The following is a 15,703-nucleotide window of genomic DNA, read 5'->3' as shown; positions in this document are numbered from 1 at the left end:
GCGAGCATTGAAAAAACAGCCCGGTCCCTCGGCGGCCGCTTCGTCCGCACGCCGACTGAGTGCAGTACGGTGTTAACAATGAAAGCACGTATCCTCCCTCCCCGATAAAACCGCGCATCGTGGTTGGAAGCTGCTGAGCTGGTGCCACTCAGTCGGCCAGTTTTCTCCAGAGCCGTGAAAGTCGCTGGTGAGGCACCCTCAGGTTTTTGTTGTTGTTGATGACGATGATGATGTCGTTGTTGTTCCGGTTGATGTCGTAGTTCTTGTTTTTTCAAGGATGATAATGATGTCGTCATAGCTATTTTAGTGCGCTCGTCGTCTTCGGCCGTGTTATCGTTGTTGTTCATAACGATGATGATGATCGTTATAATTCTTATAAAATTGGCGTTGTCGTCGTGTTTGTTCTGGCAGAGGTAGCGTCGTTGATGTTGTGAACGATGATGATGATGGCATTGGTCATGTTCTTGCCGTCGTTGTCTTCGCCGTCGTTATCGTGTTACTTCAAGAAACACGGCAAAATATCACACCTGCGATCCGGCTACCCCGATAAGCATTTCAGAAACCAACATTACGACACCCCCCCCCCCACACCTCCCACGCTCATAAAGAAAGTACCCATGAATTAAAATCATTGGAACGTAACCATGACACACGCTCCAAAGATGCACAGAAGTTCTATCCCTGCACCGAGAGGGAAACGAGACAAGGCTCTCCATACAGGGCGTCGCAGAGACGTTGATAAAACCACGTGCTCGACAGGACTAGCTCGACACACACACGGTACATACGTCATCTAGTTCGTGCATATATAAACCTATAAGCAAACGCCTAGGGCAGGCAGCGTTCCCTACAAACCCTGAGAACATGAGGCAAAGTAAATTAATTTGTTTTCCAAATACATAAACCTGTAGCGCACTAAGAGCAGGTCCCAGTGAGGCATGACCGCGGTACAAGTATTTTTTTTTTTTTATGTGCACAAAAGGGGACTCTCTCCAAATCCACGATTCAACGCCTCGCATAAAAAATGACACCGCTGTTGATCGTGCTATGGACAGTCTGTGAGAATGTTCTCCTCAAGGAAGCGTCAGCGCATTCTTATTGCTATTGTGCTATGTCATAACAAACACATTAGCTAAATAAACGCGAAACACCTGCACGAAATAGAGACTATGGACGGTGCATTTGTCCTTTTTTTTCTTCAGATTTTGCGATTTACGTACGTTTCCGCTGTCGCAAGAACTTGAGTCATTCAACGCTCACCGCACCTGACAGCCCGCCCCTTCCAGCGTGCTGACCAATCACGTTATCCACCGTTACACGTGCTTTCCAAAGATGAAGCGTTTTCTTTTTTTTTTTTAATGGAAAAACGGCCTCTCTCAACTACATTGCTGATTCGCAAAATCTAACAAGTCGCCCGCGCCGAACGTATTTCGGTAGTATTTTGCGGCATACTTCCGTCGTATCTCCGACGCAGTTCCGGAGTATTTCTGGCGTGTTTCCTAGGAATTACCAAGACATCACAGGCATGTTTTTTCTAGAATCTATCCGGTCTATATCGGTAGCATACACGGCATAAATCTGGCATGTTTCGGTATCTGTATTTTTGGCATATTACCCACATATCACGGGCGTACCGCCGGCATTTGCCCGGCGTTTTCCCAACGTAATTCCGGCGTATCGTTAGAGTATTATCGGCGTACTTCCGGCGTCAGCGCACATATTTCATGTTTCTCTATAGCGCCATCGTAATACCAGTTGAAACACGGGCCTGGATCATATAGCGGTTCCATATCCAATTCTCTTACTTTTCGCGCTTCCTAGGTCCCTTACAGAAATAATTCCTTACAGAAATAATTACAGAAATGTTCAAATGCATCTAAACAGCCGTTGTATTGAAGACAACAAGGAGTCAACAGAAGAACAACACAGTAGTCTCAGCAAGGGGCTGTCCGTTTGGCGCTCCGCCTACGGGATCACCGAGATCAGCGGTGAATCAAAAGAAGCAAATGGAATCGAGGGGAGAAATCGCTCCACTGTACCGCTCCTGCCTCGTGCGGTTACTAATTAGAGCTCGCAGTTTATGGCACGCATTGTCATGACAGCAGCGCGGTTATCACGAACAGTCGTATGACCACGCCCACGACGCGCGAGTGCAGCGCCCAAGATGTGCGCCTCAAATACGTTTCGCTCTGTTCTCGCCATAACCGTATACACCTTCCGCAGTACTGCACACTTTTAAGAGGTGGCACGGAAAGTTGCGCCGTCATTTTCTCTTCTCACAGGATTCTTTTCTCTTTTTCTTCTCGCCCGCGCTCTCTCTCTCTCCGCTGCAAAGTCGCACCGTACAAGCTTTGCCCGCTTCAGCGCGTTGAAATGGATGCTAAGAAAGAAACAAAGAAAGAAAGAAAGGAATAAAGAAAGAAAGGAAGAAAGGCGATGTATCCTGTGCGTCTTATGAACGGGTTTGTTTCCAAAGTGACGCTCACGTTTTCGCGGATACTTACAACGTGCAAGTCCACCCTCCCCCACTTCGCCGTCTTTCTTTCTTTCCTTTTTTCTTTCTTTCTTTCACTTATCGTAGGGTGCGAAACTGTGTACTAGCCATCGACAAGTCACTCTTCCTGACGTGGCGCCGTCCAGCCCCGCCTGTTCTCCTTTGCTGAGCAGACGGCCTCGCGGCATCGTCGTCTGCTTTACGCCACAGCGAAAAGAAGAAAGAAAGAAAAAAAGAAGGAGAGAACAGGCAAGGCGTCAATTTCTAAGCGCCGGCGGATATTCGCAACTGCGGAAAGAGAGAGGCACGCCGAGCTCCATATTAGGGCGACTCCTTTCAAGCACATACAGCCGAGGCATGTTCCCCCTGGAGCTCCCTCACTTTTCGAGAACGTCGCGCCGGCGAAGCCGCACTCGTCTACTGCGTTGTATTCGGCTCTGGTGCAGAACTTGGATCATCTGTTGCTGCGTAGAAAGGGCTCTCCGCTATAGCCCAGTCAAGCCATTTGAATACCAAGACTAATTGCAGCGTTGCAGCTGTGTATAGTGCAGCAAAAGAATTCAAAAATAAAAATGACGTTGCAAGATTTGACATCTTTCCCTCCGTTGACAATTCAACAACATCAGTGCGCAAAATTAACGCTTATAAAACGCAGGGTAAGTGAATGTGATGCGCATGTCTCACGGTGTCCACCTCTACGCGCGGTAACTGTCGACCCTTATCGTGGAGTAACAGTCGTCTCCCTCACCTGAACCTATCTTATCTTGCTCATTGCTTCAGTGTGGATTACAGCAGGCCTTTTCGCCTGAATCTCGCGTACACGTACCAAATGCAATTTATTTAAAATCTGCGTGTCCAACACGTCACTGTAACCCACCTGCGGTGTTGACGAGGACTCAGATCATTAAGTTTGTGCTTATAGACGCTTTACAGCATCAAGGGCTGAGCAAAGCTTGAAGCATGTAACACGTCATGCAATTCTAGCTGCGGGACTTTCTGGGATTGTGGCGGTGTCTGGAATCCCAAATGCGTTTCACTGAAGCACCTATAGCATTCTTCAACGGTGTAAGTATTCCTCAATGAGACATCGCAAAGAGCTTTCGTGTAAGTGCATATGTAATAGTGTGTGTGCTAGTCTTTATGTTGTGTTTTTTGTGTGCGCGCGATTTTTTTGTATCAGGCTATCTTTCTTTCATTCCTCATTATCTCACCTGAAATAGCAGGCTAGTCTTGTTGCTAGGCTAACCTCTCCAGCCGTCATTGAACTATTCGCTCTCTTTTTCTAAGACTTAACTTTCCGGCCAACTCCTGCTGCTTTCTGAAAAGGAAATCTTTCATTCAGTCTCTCTCTCTCTCTCTCTCGCTGTAAATAAATTTTCTTAGTTTCGTAAAATAAGCACGCCGATAACGTATGCGGGGCAAAATAAAAGTTCACGGTGCTTAAATCGGGAGCAATCCTGCTTAAAATTCAGTTGCGTAATTCTGCTCTTAATTAGTGAGAAAGAAATTGTGCATCTAATGCTCGGAGAAACCATAAACAGCTATTGAAAAGAATCCACCTAGTTTGCATCGGTTTTTTAACAATACTTCTATTGTTGAGGCGGTATGTTCTAGCAGAGTGTAAATTCTGAGCCTGTACTTAGAACAGCAAAAATTCTTTTTTGTTTGAATTGCTAGAATTGCTCTTAAGAGAAAATACAAGCTGATAGCTGATCGTGATATTGAACACGCTATGAGCGAAGGCAGATTTGGGAATTCCGCCCCTTATTCCTAGTCCCAGCTTTGTCTCGTCGTCTTCTACTCCTTTGAAGGAATTTTCTTTTTCGCGGCATTCATTTAACCGAAAACGCTTCGTTTAATTGCGGCCGTTTAATAGTACTCAAACATTTAATTAGATTTTTAGCGCGGCACTTCAATCATAAGGCACCTGGCCTAGCTCTCTACCTCGCTGTTTACCGGAAATTTTGCCTTTTCTTTAATAACGCCGCGCAGGGCCTGCGTTTCGTTAGAACGAGCAAATTTCGCAACCGCAAGAAAACTTCAGACGCGTTCAACGAAAACTTCTCGCATAGTCTTCACGCTGGCGTTTACGTTCATAAAAGTATGGCGTTGCACTTACAATCAAAGTTTTGTTTCTCATGCCAACGTTCCATTATTTATTCTCTTTCGTTTTCATTTTTCCTCGGGTTTGTACTGGTTGCGAACTTCTAAACCGAGACTTTACCACGTCCTCTCACATATTCAGGTCGTTCTTCTTTCTATATTGTCATGCGGTTTCTCTCGCTGGTCTAGTTTTCGCTAACGTCGTTAACGCAGCATCTTCGCCAGGCACTCTTAATCTGGTTTCGTGGGACGTTGCTTGTACGATTTTGGTTTCTCTTCCTCTCTCTCTTTCTTAACACGTCACGTTGCGTTGGAAGCGCCATCGCTAAGCTTACTAGAAAGTGCAGGCATCCGTATTGCCTGCCGGGAACGCGGAGTTGCTGCTCCTCCTGTTAGAGGCAGAAAACTGACGCAATGGGCTCGCTTATACAATCTACAAGCCTACGCGCCAGGTACCCACAGTCAAGGCATCTAAAAAGTCAAGTTCCTGAAAGTCATACCCCTACGAACCAGGTACTTACAAGGTACAGAACTAAAATACAGTAACCTACAAGCCAGACACATACAAGGCAAGTGTTTACGAGCCCGATACCTGTGCCAAACAACTAAAGAACCAGGTGCCTACAAGCTATATACCTAAAGGACTGTAGCCTACAAGCAAGACATCTACGAGTCAGTTACCTACAAGCCACTCACTTAAAACCAAGTACCTGAAAGCCGTGCACGAAAAAGCGAGGTATTTAAAATCTGGCTACTTAAAAGCTGGGTACCTACGAGCGGGACAACACAAACAGCTGCAAGCCAGACACCTACAAGCTAAGTACATGGAAACCTGACAACTTGAATCGAGGTACCTACAAGCCGGACGCCTACAAGTGAGGCACCTTTACGCGCAAAACTTTACGCGCAATACAGTACGATCGTTGCGCGCGTAGGTGCTTCTTGCCGCAGATCGGTTTATATTTACGCTTCCGCTAGATATTCCGACTATGCTGTGAGAGCTGCCCCACTGAAGAAAAACAAACACAATTATGTATGTGATGAAGACAGGCTGTTTGATGCACCATAGGCGAACAAAGAAAAAAAAAATAAGGAGTACCCACACATGACAACGAGTGACATGATCAGACAACGCCACAGCACTGACTTGTGACAAAGCTTTCGCGAAAAAAGAGCGCGATATATAGCTCTGTCTCTGTCGTGTCGCCTCTGTAGCCTCTGCCCTCGTTTTCTGGGTGCGCGGCGTTGCTTTCTTTTGTCACGACCAAGGAGGTGTTAAATTTAAAACCTCCTCGGCCAAACCCTGGGACCGCTCTCAACAAATCGCACGGACGCGGACACTCGATCTTACACGGCCCTCACGCGTCGATCATTTTCAAACTCCCGAGCGAATCGGTCGTCTGCAAACTCGGCTATACATAGCAGCAAGATGTGTAAGATTCTGGCGCCTCGCCGTGTTCTTACCGTAAACGTTCGCGTTATGCTTCACTCTTTCTGTACACGGGGTCTCACCTTACTTTAGCAAACTTCTCGTCAGACTGCACCGCGGACCGACACACACACTCGCGCGCGCGGCTATAAGGACAAACAAACTATAAAGCTCACCCAGGCCTTTTGACGTAAGCGCGATTGAACGACAATGTGCTTCTCCGTGGAGCGGGCCTTTCGTGTACGCTACATGGGCAGGTCAGTCGTTTTCATTGACTGGCGATCACGGTCTACGCATATACTACGTACTTCGCGATCTGGGGAAGCTCTTGTCCCTGCTTCTCTTTGCTTTTGTGTGTGTGTGTGTGTGTGTGTGTGTGTGTGTGTGTGTTCATCTACTCCATTCCGTTCTCCTCTTAGCTCCCGATCCGCCCTGGTGATTCAAGCACAAAGCCTACTTACGTTGTAAAAAGTGACACTTTTTAAACAAGTCGAATTCGTACAGCGGGCGAAATTAGCTTCCTTTATCACACGGAACACCCAGTACTTCATTTTAAGCAATAGCAAAGGAAGAACACGCTACTGCAGTGCGAACGTAGTCAGGTTCAATAGAGAATATTTGTAGGCGTAACAATTACGTAGTATGATGTAACAAGTATACAATTGCGTCGTGTAACGAGATGATGTAATATGGTAGTATGTAACATGATGATAATGCATTATTGTATGATCTAACAATGTGCGATGCCATGCAATAATGCACGCTTAAGAAAGAAACACCACTGATCTCGTAACTATTCTTAAGTGAATGAACAATATTCTTCAAAGGAGAAAAAATTTGCGCTTTGACGTGTTACTTGCGAAACCAGTGCCGCTAAGCATTCACTGAATGTTTGTCATTCATTCATTCATTCATTCATTCATTCATTCATTCATTCATTCATTCATTCTTAACGCGACGGAAACTAACATTTCTCATACCGTGCTATTTGGTCACGGATATGGACGTACATTCGGAAATTCCGGAACTATCACAATCTCTAACCTAATAGCACTCGCGTAATACAAATGCTATTCAATTCGAATCTAATTCTCGTGTGTTTCTCGCACACCCCTAAATTCGAGCAAAACCTCAAGTCTGCGCCCTCTACAGGAAGTTCAGCGAAGCGTCCGCTCCGCACGCCTTGACCGCGCGTCTGAGCCCTTGCGCTTAATGAAACATTCCACAGCACCCCCATAGCTGATTACGGAAACCCGTCTTTTCAGCCAGCTCAAAAGACAAGAAGAAAAAGGCAGGTGATCAATTATTCACACCACACGTCTCTAGCTCTTTAAATTCTGAGCGAACCGTAGTGGCCTGGTATGTACGCCCATTTTGATGCTAGCTTTGCTGTGAAGACAGTCTTCCGTTGTCGTTGTTTTTATCTTTTATTTTAGCCTAGGCAATCTCTTTCTTATTTGCGCGTACTCCATCAGCTTTGCTACCTATATCTTTCAATAGAAGCTGTTTCTTCTTCCCGTTTTCTTTCTTTTTTTTAGCAGGCACTTCATTCGGGCTTGTCGTAATCCGGCGGTGGTTTTTCGGGATTTAATGGAATGAGCTTGCGAAATGAGCTTCGTTTAACGAAAAGCGGATAAACCACGGATCTCTTTTCTTCTGTCCTTCCTTTTTTATTTTTATTTTGTGTGTGGAGGCACGTGTGCAGGCTGCGTGGTGTTAGGAGAAGGCTCTTTAGTGACAGGTTTTACAACGATCCTTTATGGAAAATGCCTAATACTCAAATTTTTCAAAATAGTTTGTGGCTAGCGTCAGCATGAGGTTAGCTTAAGCGCGAACCGGCGAATAATTTCGCGTACTTCAACGTCCGCTACAAATTCGTATAATTAATTGAGCAAAGGAGTAGGTTAACGAAACTAGCTAGTGAATGAAAGGGAGTGAGTCAATGAGTGATCAGTGAACGAGTGACGAGTCAGTGAGGAGTTCAAAGAGAGAGCCACTGAGAGGTTGTATTGAACGAGGGGTGAGAACGAGGGTAGTGAGAGGGGTGATTATTGAATGAGTGAGTGAGTGAGTGAGTGAGTGAGTGAGTGAGTGAGTGAGTGAGTGAGTGAGTGAGTGAGTGAGTGAGTGAGTGAGTGAGTGGGCGGATTACAATTTACGGACTACCGGAACAGTTGTGCCACCGACGTCAACTTCAGCGCCAAAAGCTATAACCACCAAGGCGTTGGCAGCGACATTCATTAGGGTACGATGGAATGTTTCTTTTTTTGTGCGAAAGCATTAATTGGCCCGCTGAGCGAAAAAGCCGGTGTCTGTAGCAGCGAAACCGCACCCAAATTTCCATTGGCTGCGACGCCGCGTAACGAGCTCACCTCGACGGAGCCGACCGGGCGAAACGGTGTTCCGTGAGGGGAGAGGGCATCACCGCGACGCCACGTCATCAGCGCGCCTCGAGGGAGCAGATACGGCGACGCGACGAAGCAAGTCGAGGCGGGTTGTCGTCGGGCAGGCAGTCACGTGTCACGCGCGTGCGGGTGCCGCCGTCTCGCTCTCGGAAGCCCGCGCGCGGTCCGTATCTCTCTCTCTCTCTCTATCTCTCTCTCTCTCACACACACACACACACTGGACTTAGCTGCTGTGTGCGCCTGTCGGCCTTGGTGGCCGTTGCTGCTTCTTCGATCTCTCCTCGCGCAGGACCTCGGTGGCATGCAGCGTTGGCAACCGCAGGCTGCTGCTGCTGCTTGCTGGCTCGTGCAGGCCGTACCGCTATGGCACATTACTCGCAACGCAAAACTTGAAGGACCGATTAGCTGCTTTTCAATCGGACATTAATGTTTTCGCATTCACAAGTCCTAAAAAGTGCTTAGGTGTCCTCGGTTTTTTTTTATTTTCCTTACTGCCAAAACATGACTCAACGCAAGAATGTTTCGAAGGCGTTGTGGTAGATGAATTCTTCACAAGATAGCGCTACCAGCGCTGTAGCTGCCTTCCTTTCGAAGGCCCAAGCTTGCTGCCGGAGGACAAAAGCATGCAGAAGCAAATGACCGCAACAAGGCGTCACTTTGTTCTCATCCGGATTCGACTCGGCACGTTGCAATGGAATGCCGCTATCCGGCCATGTCCGTGGTCAACTTGCACATGGCGTTGGGGATTCAAACCTGGTTAGAGCGTTAGGTCGTCAGCGGTAGAGATAAGCAAGCTACGATTGGAGTACCTGTAGGAAAAAACTCACAGAAATAGGGGCGGGATTGTCATAGGCGTAGTAGGTATATCTTTGTGAAATAAAGCATAGAAAGACAGAATGCTGGATTACGATATGATAACACGTACGCTACTTACGTCAATTTGGTGACTGTGGCCACTCTGGTTCAAAAGAGATATCCCTCAAGCAGTCGTTATCATCATGTGCCACCGACGTGTCAGTCGCTCCGTTATTCCGTGGACTGTTTACGGGAACCCGTTTACGGTTTCTATTAACCCCCCCAAAAATTCACTGACGATTACGACACTCCTTAATGCGAAATTTCAGCGCAGCTTCATACGTGTTTTCCTTTCGCGATATTTTCGCTGGCGCGGACAATTTATCTCCTGCGGCACGTTTCAAACGGAGCGATGTGTGACGCGACTGCCTGCGCGAGGGCGCTGTTTACAGCGGCCGCCGCAGACAGACCTGCGCTCACGCAGTGCTTTGTTTCCATACGTACGACGCGCGCGACGCTGGCGCCGTCTCGTAGCCGTAGTCGCCGCGGAGCCCCTCGTTCGCGGCATTTCGCCTTTCTTCTCACGCTTTCGCTAGGCCCTCTTCCTCAGCTTTTCGCCTAGCGCTCTCTTTCTTTCACCACTCTTTCTATCCCTTCCCCCCTGTGCAGCGCGGTTGAGGTGCCCTCATCTGAGAGACAGTTACTGCGCTGCACTTTACCCCATGTTCCTCCTTCCCAAACAAGAATCTCTCTCTCTCTTCGCTCTCGCCGTTAATTTCATCCTCCGCTGCGCTCCGCGTTCGCTCTCATCTTCCGCTGTGCTCGTTCGCTCGGCTAGGATGCAGAACGCCGACACTCGCCGCAGGAACGGGCGCCTAAGAGCCGTGTTCTAAAACCGTGCTTCAACTTCGCGAATTCCGTGTCTTCGAGTAGTTCGATTCGTCGTAGTCGGCGCGAGACGCGCCCTTCATCATTTTTCGGCCGCCAGCTGTCTCCCGTTGCAGCTCCTCGGAGCGGTTAACTTCTGTTCGCGCGTGAACGAGTATTTGCGAGAATGAAAGACAGAAAAAAAAAAGGGCACCGTCGAAGCCAGACGTTGAGCGCGATAAATTTTGAACGCTACGCACTCCGCTGGCAAACGCATTCGGGGACTGTTTGCCACAGGACGCGTCTGGAATGCATGGCTATATAGCTGGGGCTTTATTGCCTCACTGTCTGCGAAATTTTGCGGTCGTACTCCGGAAGCAGCAAACAAACAAACAAATAAATTGAAAAGCGGAATCAAGGCGGGGACAGTGTTTGTTTGTTTGTTTGTTTGTTTCTTTGTTTGTTTGTTTGTTTGTTTGTTTGTTGCAGTCGAGGCTTTCATCTTGACACTGGAACCCGCGTGCTATGCGTGACAGCGGGCGCAGAAACCGAGCCCCAGAGTCGTGTGTCCGACGAGAAGAGAAAAGAAAAACTAATGAAATAAGAAATTGAAAAGGGAAGAGCAACATGAAACAACGCGGTTCGCGAGGCATGTTCTGCGGAAACGGCCATAATTCAAAGAGGCTTTTTTTTTTCTTTGTCCCGTTTCTTCCGCAAGTTTATTGCAGGCAAGCTCCCTGCGTCGGCTGGAGCTCGGATTCTTTTCCCCATGAGGACGCGAAAGCGGAACGCGAGTGAGGAGGGAGGGGGGGGGGTATGGAACAGGGGGGAAGGGCTTCGTTTTCATTGATTTCAATTAAGGCCGGTTAATTACCGGGCCCGATGCGGAAGAAGCCGAGGAGCGCTTGTTGTAACGCGCGCAAGTGGCCGAGAGCAGCGATTTAATATTTACGCTCGTATAAATATTGATTACGCTTTTCGCGTCGTCGTCGTCGTCGTCGTCGTTGTCTGCTTCACCGTCGTCTGGACCAGCCTGGCCGGCAGCAGACGACTTGTAATTGAAATTCATTGGGCGCACACGATGTGACACGCGCGCGGTCGCGCGCGCTCACCTTAACTGCATTAGCATGAGTTGTATCCTTTGTGTTTCTTTCATTGTCGTTTTACGGACGATAAGCTCGATGAGCGATAGCGTTTTATCTCGCTTGGACGACTTTCGCGATTTCATCCGATTAAGACGGCTTTTCTTTTTTCCTTTGCGGGCGCGGTAATTCGGAAGCTTTACGTGGGTTTAATGTCGCGATGGCTCAGTGGAAACACTGTGTTCTCTTGCTGAGCGCGAGGTTCGATTCCCAGGCGTGGTGGCCTCCTACCAATGGACACATATCGTGACCTCGGTGCTTAGACTCTAAAAAAACTTTGCGCCCTTTGGGTTGTACATCTGCCACACAACGATAATCGTCATCTGCCTTGATGCGTTTCCTTTCTTTAACGCTGTGAGCCCGGTACTTTCCAGTAACGAACGGCATGCGCGTTATCAGCATGACATAGCATTCCCGACAGCAAAGTAGCGGGCGCGGCGTTTTCAAGAAAGAAAACGCATCAAGGCAGATGATGATTATCGTTGTGTGGCAGGTATACACCCCAAAGGGTGCAAACGTTTTTTAGAGTGTAAGCACCGAGGTCGCGGGATGAAATCCCGGTCGCGGCGGCCCCATTCCGATGCACTCTTAGACAAAGTTACACCCTTTGGGGTGTACCTCTGCCACACAACGATAATCGTCATCTGTCTTGCTTGCGTTTCCTTTCTTCAAAACGCCGCGTCCGCTACTTTCCTGTCGGCAGCTATGTGATGCTGATAACGCGCATGCCGTTCGTTGCTGGGAAGTACCGGGCTCACAGCGCTAAAGAGAGGAAATGCGGACAAGACGGATGACGTTTATTGTTGTGTGGCAAAAGGGTGGTAATTTTGCCTAAGAGTGTACGGCGTGCCTCAGAACCATATGGTGGTTTTGGCACGTAAAACGCCAGAATCAAACGTAAATGCACATAAAACTAAGTTTAGCAGCAGAGAAGTTGCGTCTCAAGTTTGCTGCTAGCACAAAAACTTTCGTATACCTTCCTGCCTTGGGGAGTGTTGCGCAAAGCGCGCTTTAACGGTGTCGCTAACAGTATAAAAGCGCATGCACACCGGTCCGGCAGACGCCGTGGTCCCTTACACTGTAAAATAAGCGACCGGATTGAGCGCCCGTCTGTGATCCGGAGTGGGTGACTGTCAGTGGATGCAGGCCAAGAGACCTTATACCACGTCGGTGATATCCACAGTGGACTCTCTCTTATTCTCTTAAACTTTCCCTCCCCTTTCGCCCTTCCCCCAGTGCAGGGTAGCCAACCGGGCTCAGTCCTGGTTAACCTCCCTGCCTTTCATTTATCATTTTCTGTTGCTCCCTCTATACCTTTAAAAAGGAACAAGGGTGTAATTTTTTTCTAACTCGCACTCTTACACCCTTTAGTGTAATGGAGTGAATTATAAACCGATTCACACCTTCATTAAACTTGTAAGGGTGTTACTTGTTTTACAGTGCATTCCTCACAGATTTTCTATATTAGGCTCAACGCCGCCCTTTCGTTAAATTACAAGCGAGTTTCACCTGTAGATTAACCATTAACTACATCTAAGGAAGTAAACGGAGGCCCAGACACTTCCGTACAGCTAAACTGGTAAAGCGCCTCGCCCGCCACGCTATGTTTGTGGGTACGGCGCCTTCCCGTGGGGATGTTGTATTTCCTTGCGTTGTTCTTTATCGAACTACGCTTACGTAAACGCTACTAAGGAAAGTTGTTGATGTACTGGCGCAGACTAATTATACCATGCCAAAACGCTGGCTCAAGCGTGTTCCATCACTGCCGATCAATATTCTTTATTACGGACGTGAAGTTCATCGCGTGTTTTTTAATGCCGCATCTTGTTATTAAAGCTGCAGATTATTAAGGAACATATTTCAGTTTTTTCGCGTGCCTTCCTAGGCTTCATTTTTTTTTTTAGACATCGTTCGCTTCGACTAACTGTGATTGCCACCCGTAGCGCTAGCCCAGCGGCTATGGCATTGCTCTGCTAAGCTCGAGGTCGCGGGTTCGATCCCAGTCGCGGCGGCCGCATTTCGCTTAGGGGGCGAACTGGAAAACTGCTCGTGGGCTCGGATTTTAGGCGCAGGTTAGAGAACCTCAGGCGGTCAAAACCGATTCAGGGTCCTCCTCGCCACGGCGCGCCTCATAATCACATTGCAGTTTCGGCAAGTAAAACCTCAGAATTTTAGTTTTTTTACTTGTCGTGGACATCGTTTAAAATTCTGATTTTCGCCAATTATTTGCGCGTGTCCAATGTTACACGCGGTGCCTGAAGGTTTTGATTCAGCAAACAAAAATGCACCCGGGTTTTTCGCCGGTTTCTTTTCTTGTTCTCTCTTCCTGTTCGTCTGTTCTCCTGTTCTCGAAGTGTCTCACGTGTTGCAATCTTTTGTGCATCTTCTCGCAGGCACAGCTTTGATGCAGCTCGTGGATGTGCAGAAGGAGATTGAGAACCAGCAGATGAACGTGGTAAGCAGACCTCACGCTTCTCCGTTGGTCTACGCGTAGATGAAAAGTGGCGGCGAGGAGCAAGAGAGAGAGAGAGAGAGAGTCCGCGGGCATTCCCCGCCGATCCCTCCTTCCTCGTCGCACTCCAGCGGTGCTTCTCAAGACTGCTGGTTCACCGCCCCGGGACTCAGGGGTGCAATTTCTGCCGCCGTTGAGCAAATTGCGCGCGCGGGCAGTTGTAATCTATACGAGTGATTATAGTTGTACGCAGTGCCGCGAAGCCTACACCGCGCTGTCTTCCTGCGCATAAGAAAGCGTATATGCAGCCTGCTGTTGAACTACTCGTCCGCGTAGCAACCCGTATCGCCTTTCCGAGAAATACAAGTTCGCGGAATTTAGTTTATCTGAGAACATAAAACACCACAAACACGTGTTTTCTTTGCTTAGTTTTTTTTTTTAATTTCTGTCTCCATGTCGGAGCAGTTTCCCACTTAGGAATGGCTGTGACGTAAAACTAAAATGCAGGTTTTGGGAGCGGGTGGACAGGCCGTGGTGGGGGGGCCCGATAACCTAACCGTCCGTGTTCTGGCACGGCCGGCTGTCACGTGCTGTCACGGTAACGATGGGGCAGGCTGGGCTCGCGCTTGGAGGGTTAGGTGCTATATAGGTCTTCAGAGACGCGAGAGACACGCAGCGCATTTAGCTGAAAAAAAAATGTGAGGACCCTTAAGCTTCGCCTTTAAGAGTGGAACGCGATAGCATTCAAAGATTCCCGATGACTTCCCACGCTTCCCGGCACCTTCAGCTTGTGTAACCATAAAGTTTACCGGGAAACGCTGGTGGCGAACGCTACGTGCGAGGGCGGGCTTTCTGGTAGAAACGCGGCCTCTTGCGTGGGCCGCGGACGCGCGGGGGCGAGCGCCATCTGCATGGTGTTGCAAGAAACCGGGCGCTCCGCTCCGTGAATGGTAGAAACGCTGGAATAGGGGTTTGTGTTTTGAGTTTTCGCGTAACAAAATTATGTTTTCTCGTATATTCAAATTAAAGTCCGATGCTATAATTTCTGTAGGTTGTGTGTAAGTCGTACTTTACAATTTCTCTGACGCATTTTACTTCGAGAAATTCAGTTAGTTCACTAAAGCCTCTGCACTACACGGAGGGCCTGCGTGTTTGAGTATGCGTGGTTCGGGAAGAATTTTCGCTCACAGGACTGTCGACGCTGGACGTCGACCCCGGATTTTCTGCGACGCGGAGCCCTTGACACTGTCGCGTTAAAATGCCTTCGAAGCGAAGTGGAAGAAGCACTGTCCCGATCCGCGCAATCGGCTCCGCAGCGGATCCAGTCAGAGCAGCGTTCGGCCATTCCGCTGCCGCAACGAATGTTGTGTGTGTACACAAACACTATATAGCATTCAAAGTGAGCGGCTGCGTCTGTACCACATCGTGGCGCTTGCAGTCATCAGAAATTCACGCTAAACCAAAGCTGCGACCGCAAACACTGGCGTTCAGCGTCGAAGTGCGACGCCTGCGACGTCGCTGGCTGCGTTGCCGTGTTCGCCGTACAGCCGGCAAAGTAGACGGCTAAGCGGACAGCGGCCATCTTAAGTCCCGTTCCAGTTTTTCACGAAGATGTCAGAGAAAACAGCTTCGCGACGACACCGTCGAAGTAAAAAACGATGCAGGCCACTTTCCTGTGCAAACAAGGTGGCGGCTAAGCAGGACGCTTGGAAATTTGAAGGGAAGGTCGTCTGCGCACAGGAAAACGTACTCACGATTTCCTATGCGCTTCATGTAAGTCACGTCGTGTTTTTCATGGGTTCGCATACGCGAAGAGTTAAAGTACAGAGTTTGTACTTTCCTGAACTTCCTCTTGTCAACGAGTGGCGTCGCGAAAATCCGGAAATTTTTTTTGTGGTAGAAATTCGTGACAATCCGTGATAATCGCGGGAAGAAATCCTGAGACCACTGAGCTCGACCTAATGGAATGCGAAGGAATTCGCCCAGCGAGACCGATATGCAACGTACACCTGCCAG

At 48.5% G+C, this 15,703-nt stretch overlaps 1 protein-coding gene across 5 annotated transcripts in view; it reads left to right on the top strand.

The window, feature by feature from the left end:
- Positions 1-15,703, top strand: part of IRSp53 (Insulin receptor substrate 53 kDa) — a 218,023-nt gene that overhangs the window by 166,008 nt on the left and 36,312 nt on the right. For all 5 annotated transcript variants that reach the window (XM_075701280.1, XM_075701281.1, XM_075701279.1 and 2 more), the window contains exon 4: positions 13,629-13,690. In XM_075701280.1, coding sequence (XP_075557395.1) covers positions 13,629-13,690 — 62 coding nt within the window. The remainder of the gene's footprint in view (positions 1-13,628; positions 13,691-15,703) is intronic.

Source organism: Dermacentor variabilis, chromosome 8, assembly GCF_050947875.1.
Source record: "Dermacentor variabilis isolate Ectoservices chromosome 8, ASM5094787v1, whole genome shotgun sequence".
NCBI classification, from domain to species: domain Eukaryota; kingdom Metazoa; phylum Arthropoda; class Arachnida; order Ixodida; family Ixodidae; genus Dermacentor; species Dermacentor variabilis.
Note: the sequence above shows the minus strand (reverse complement) of the source record. Positions and strands in the feature narration are given on the sequence as shown.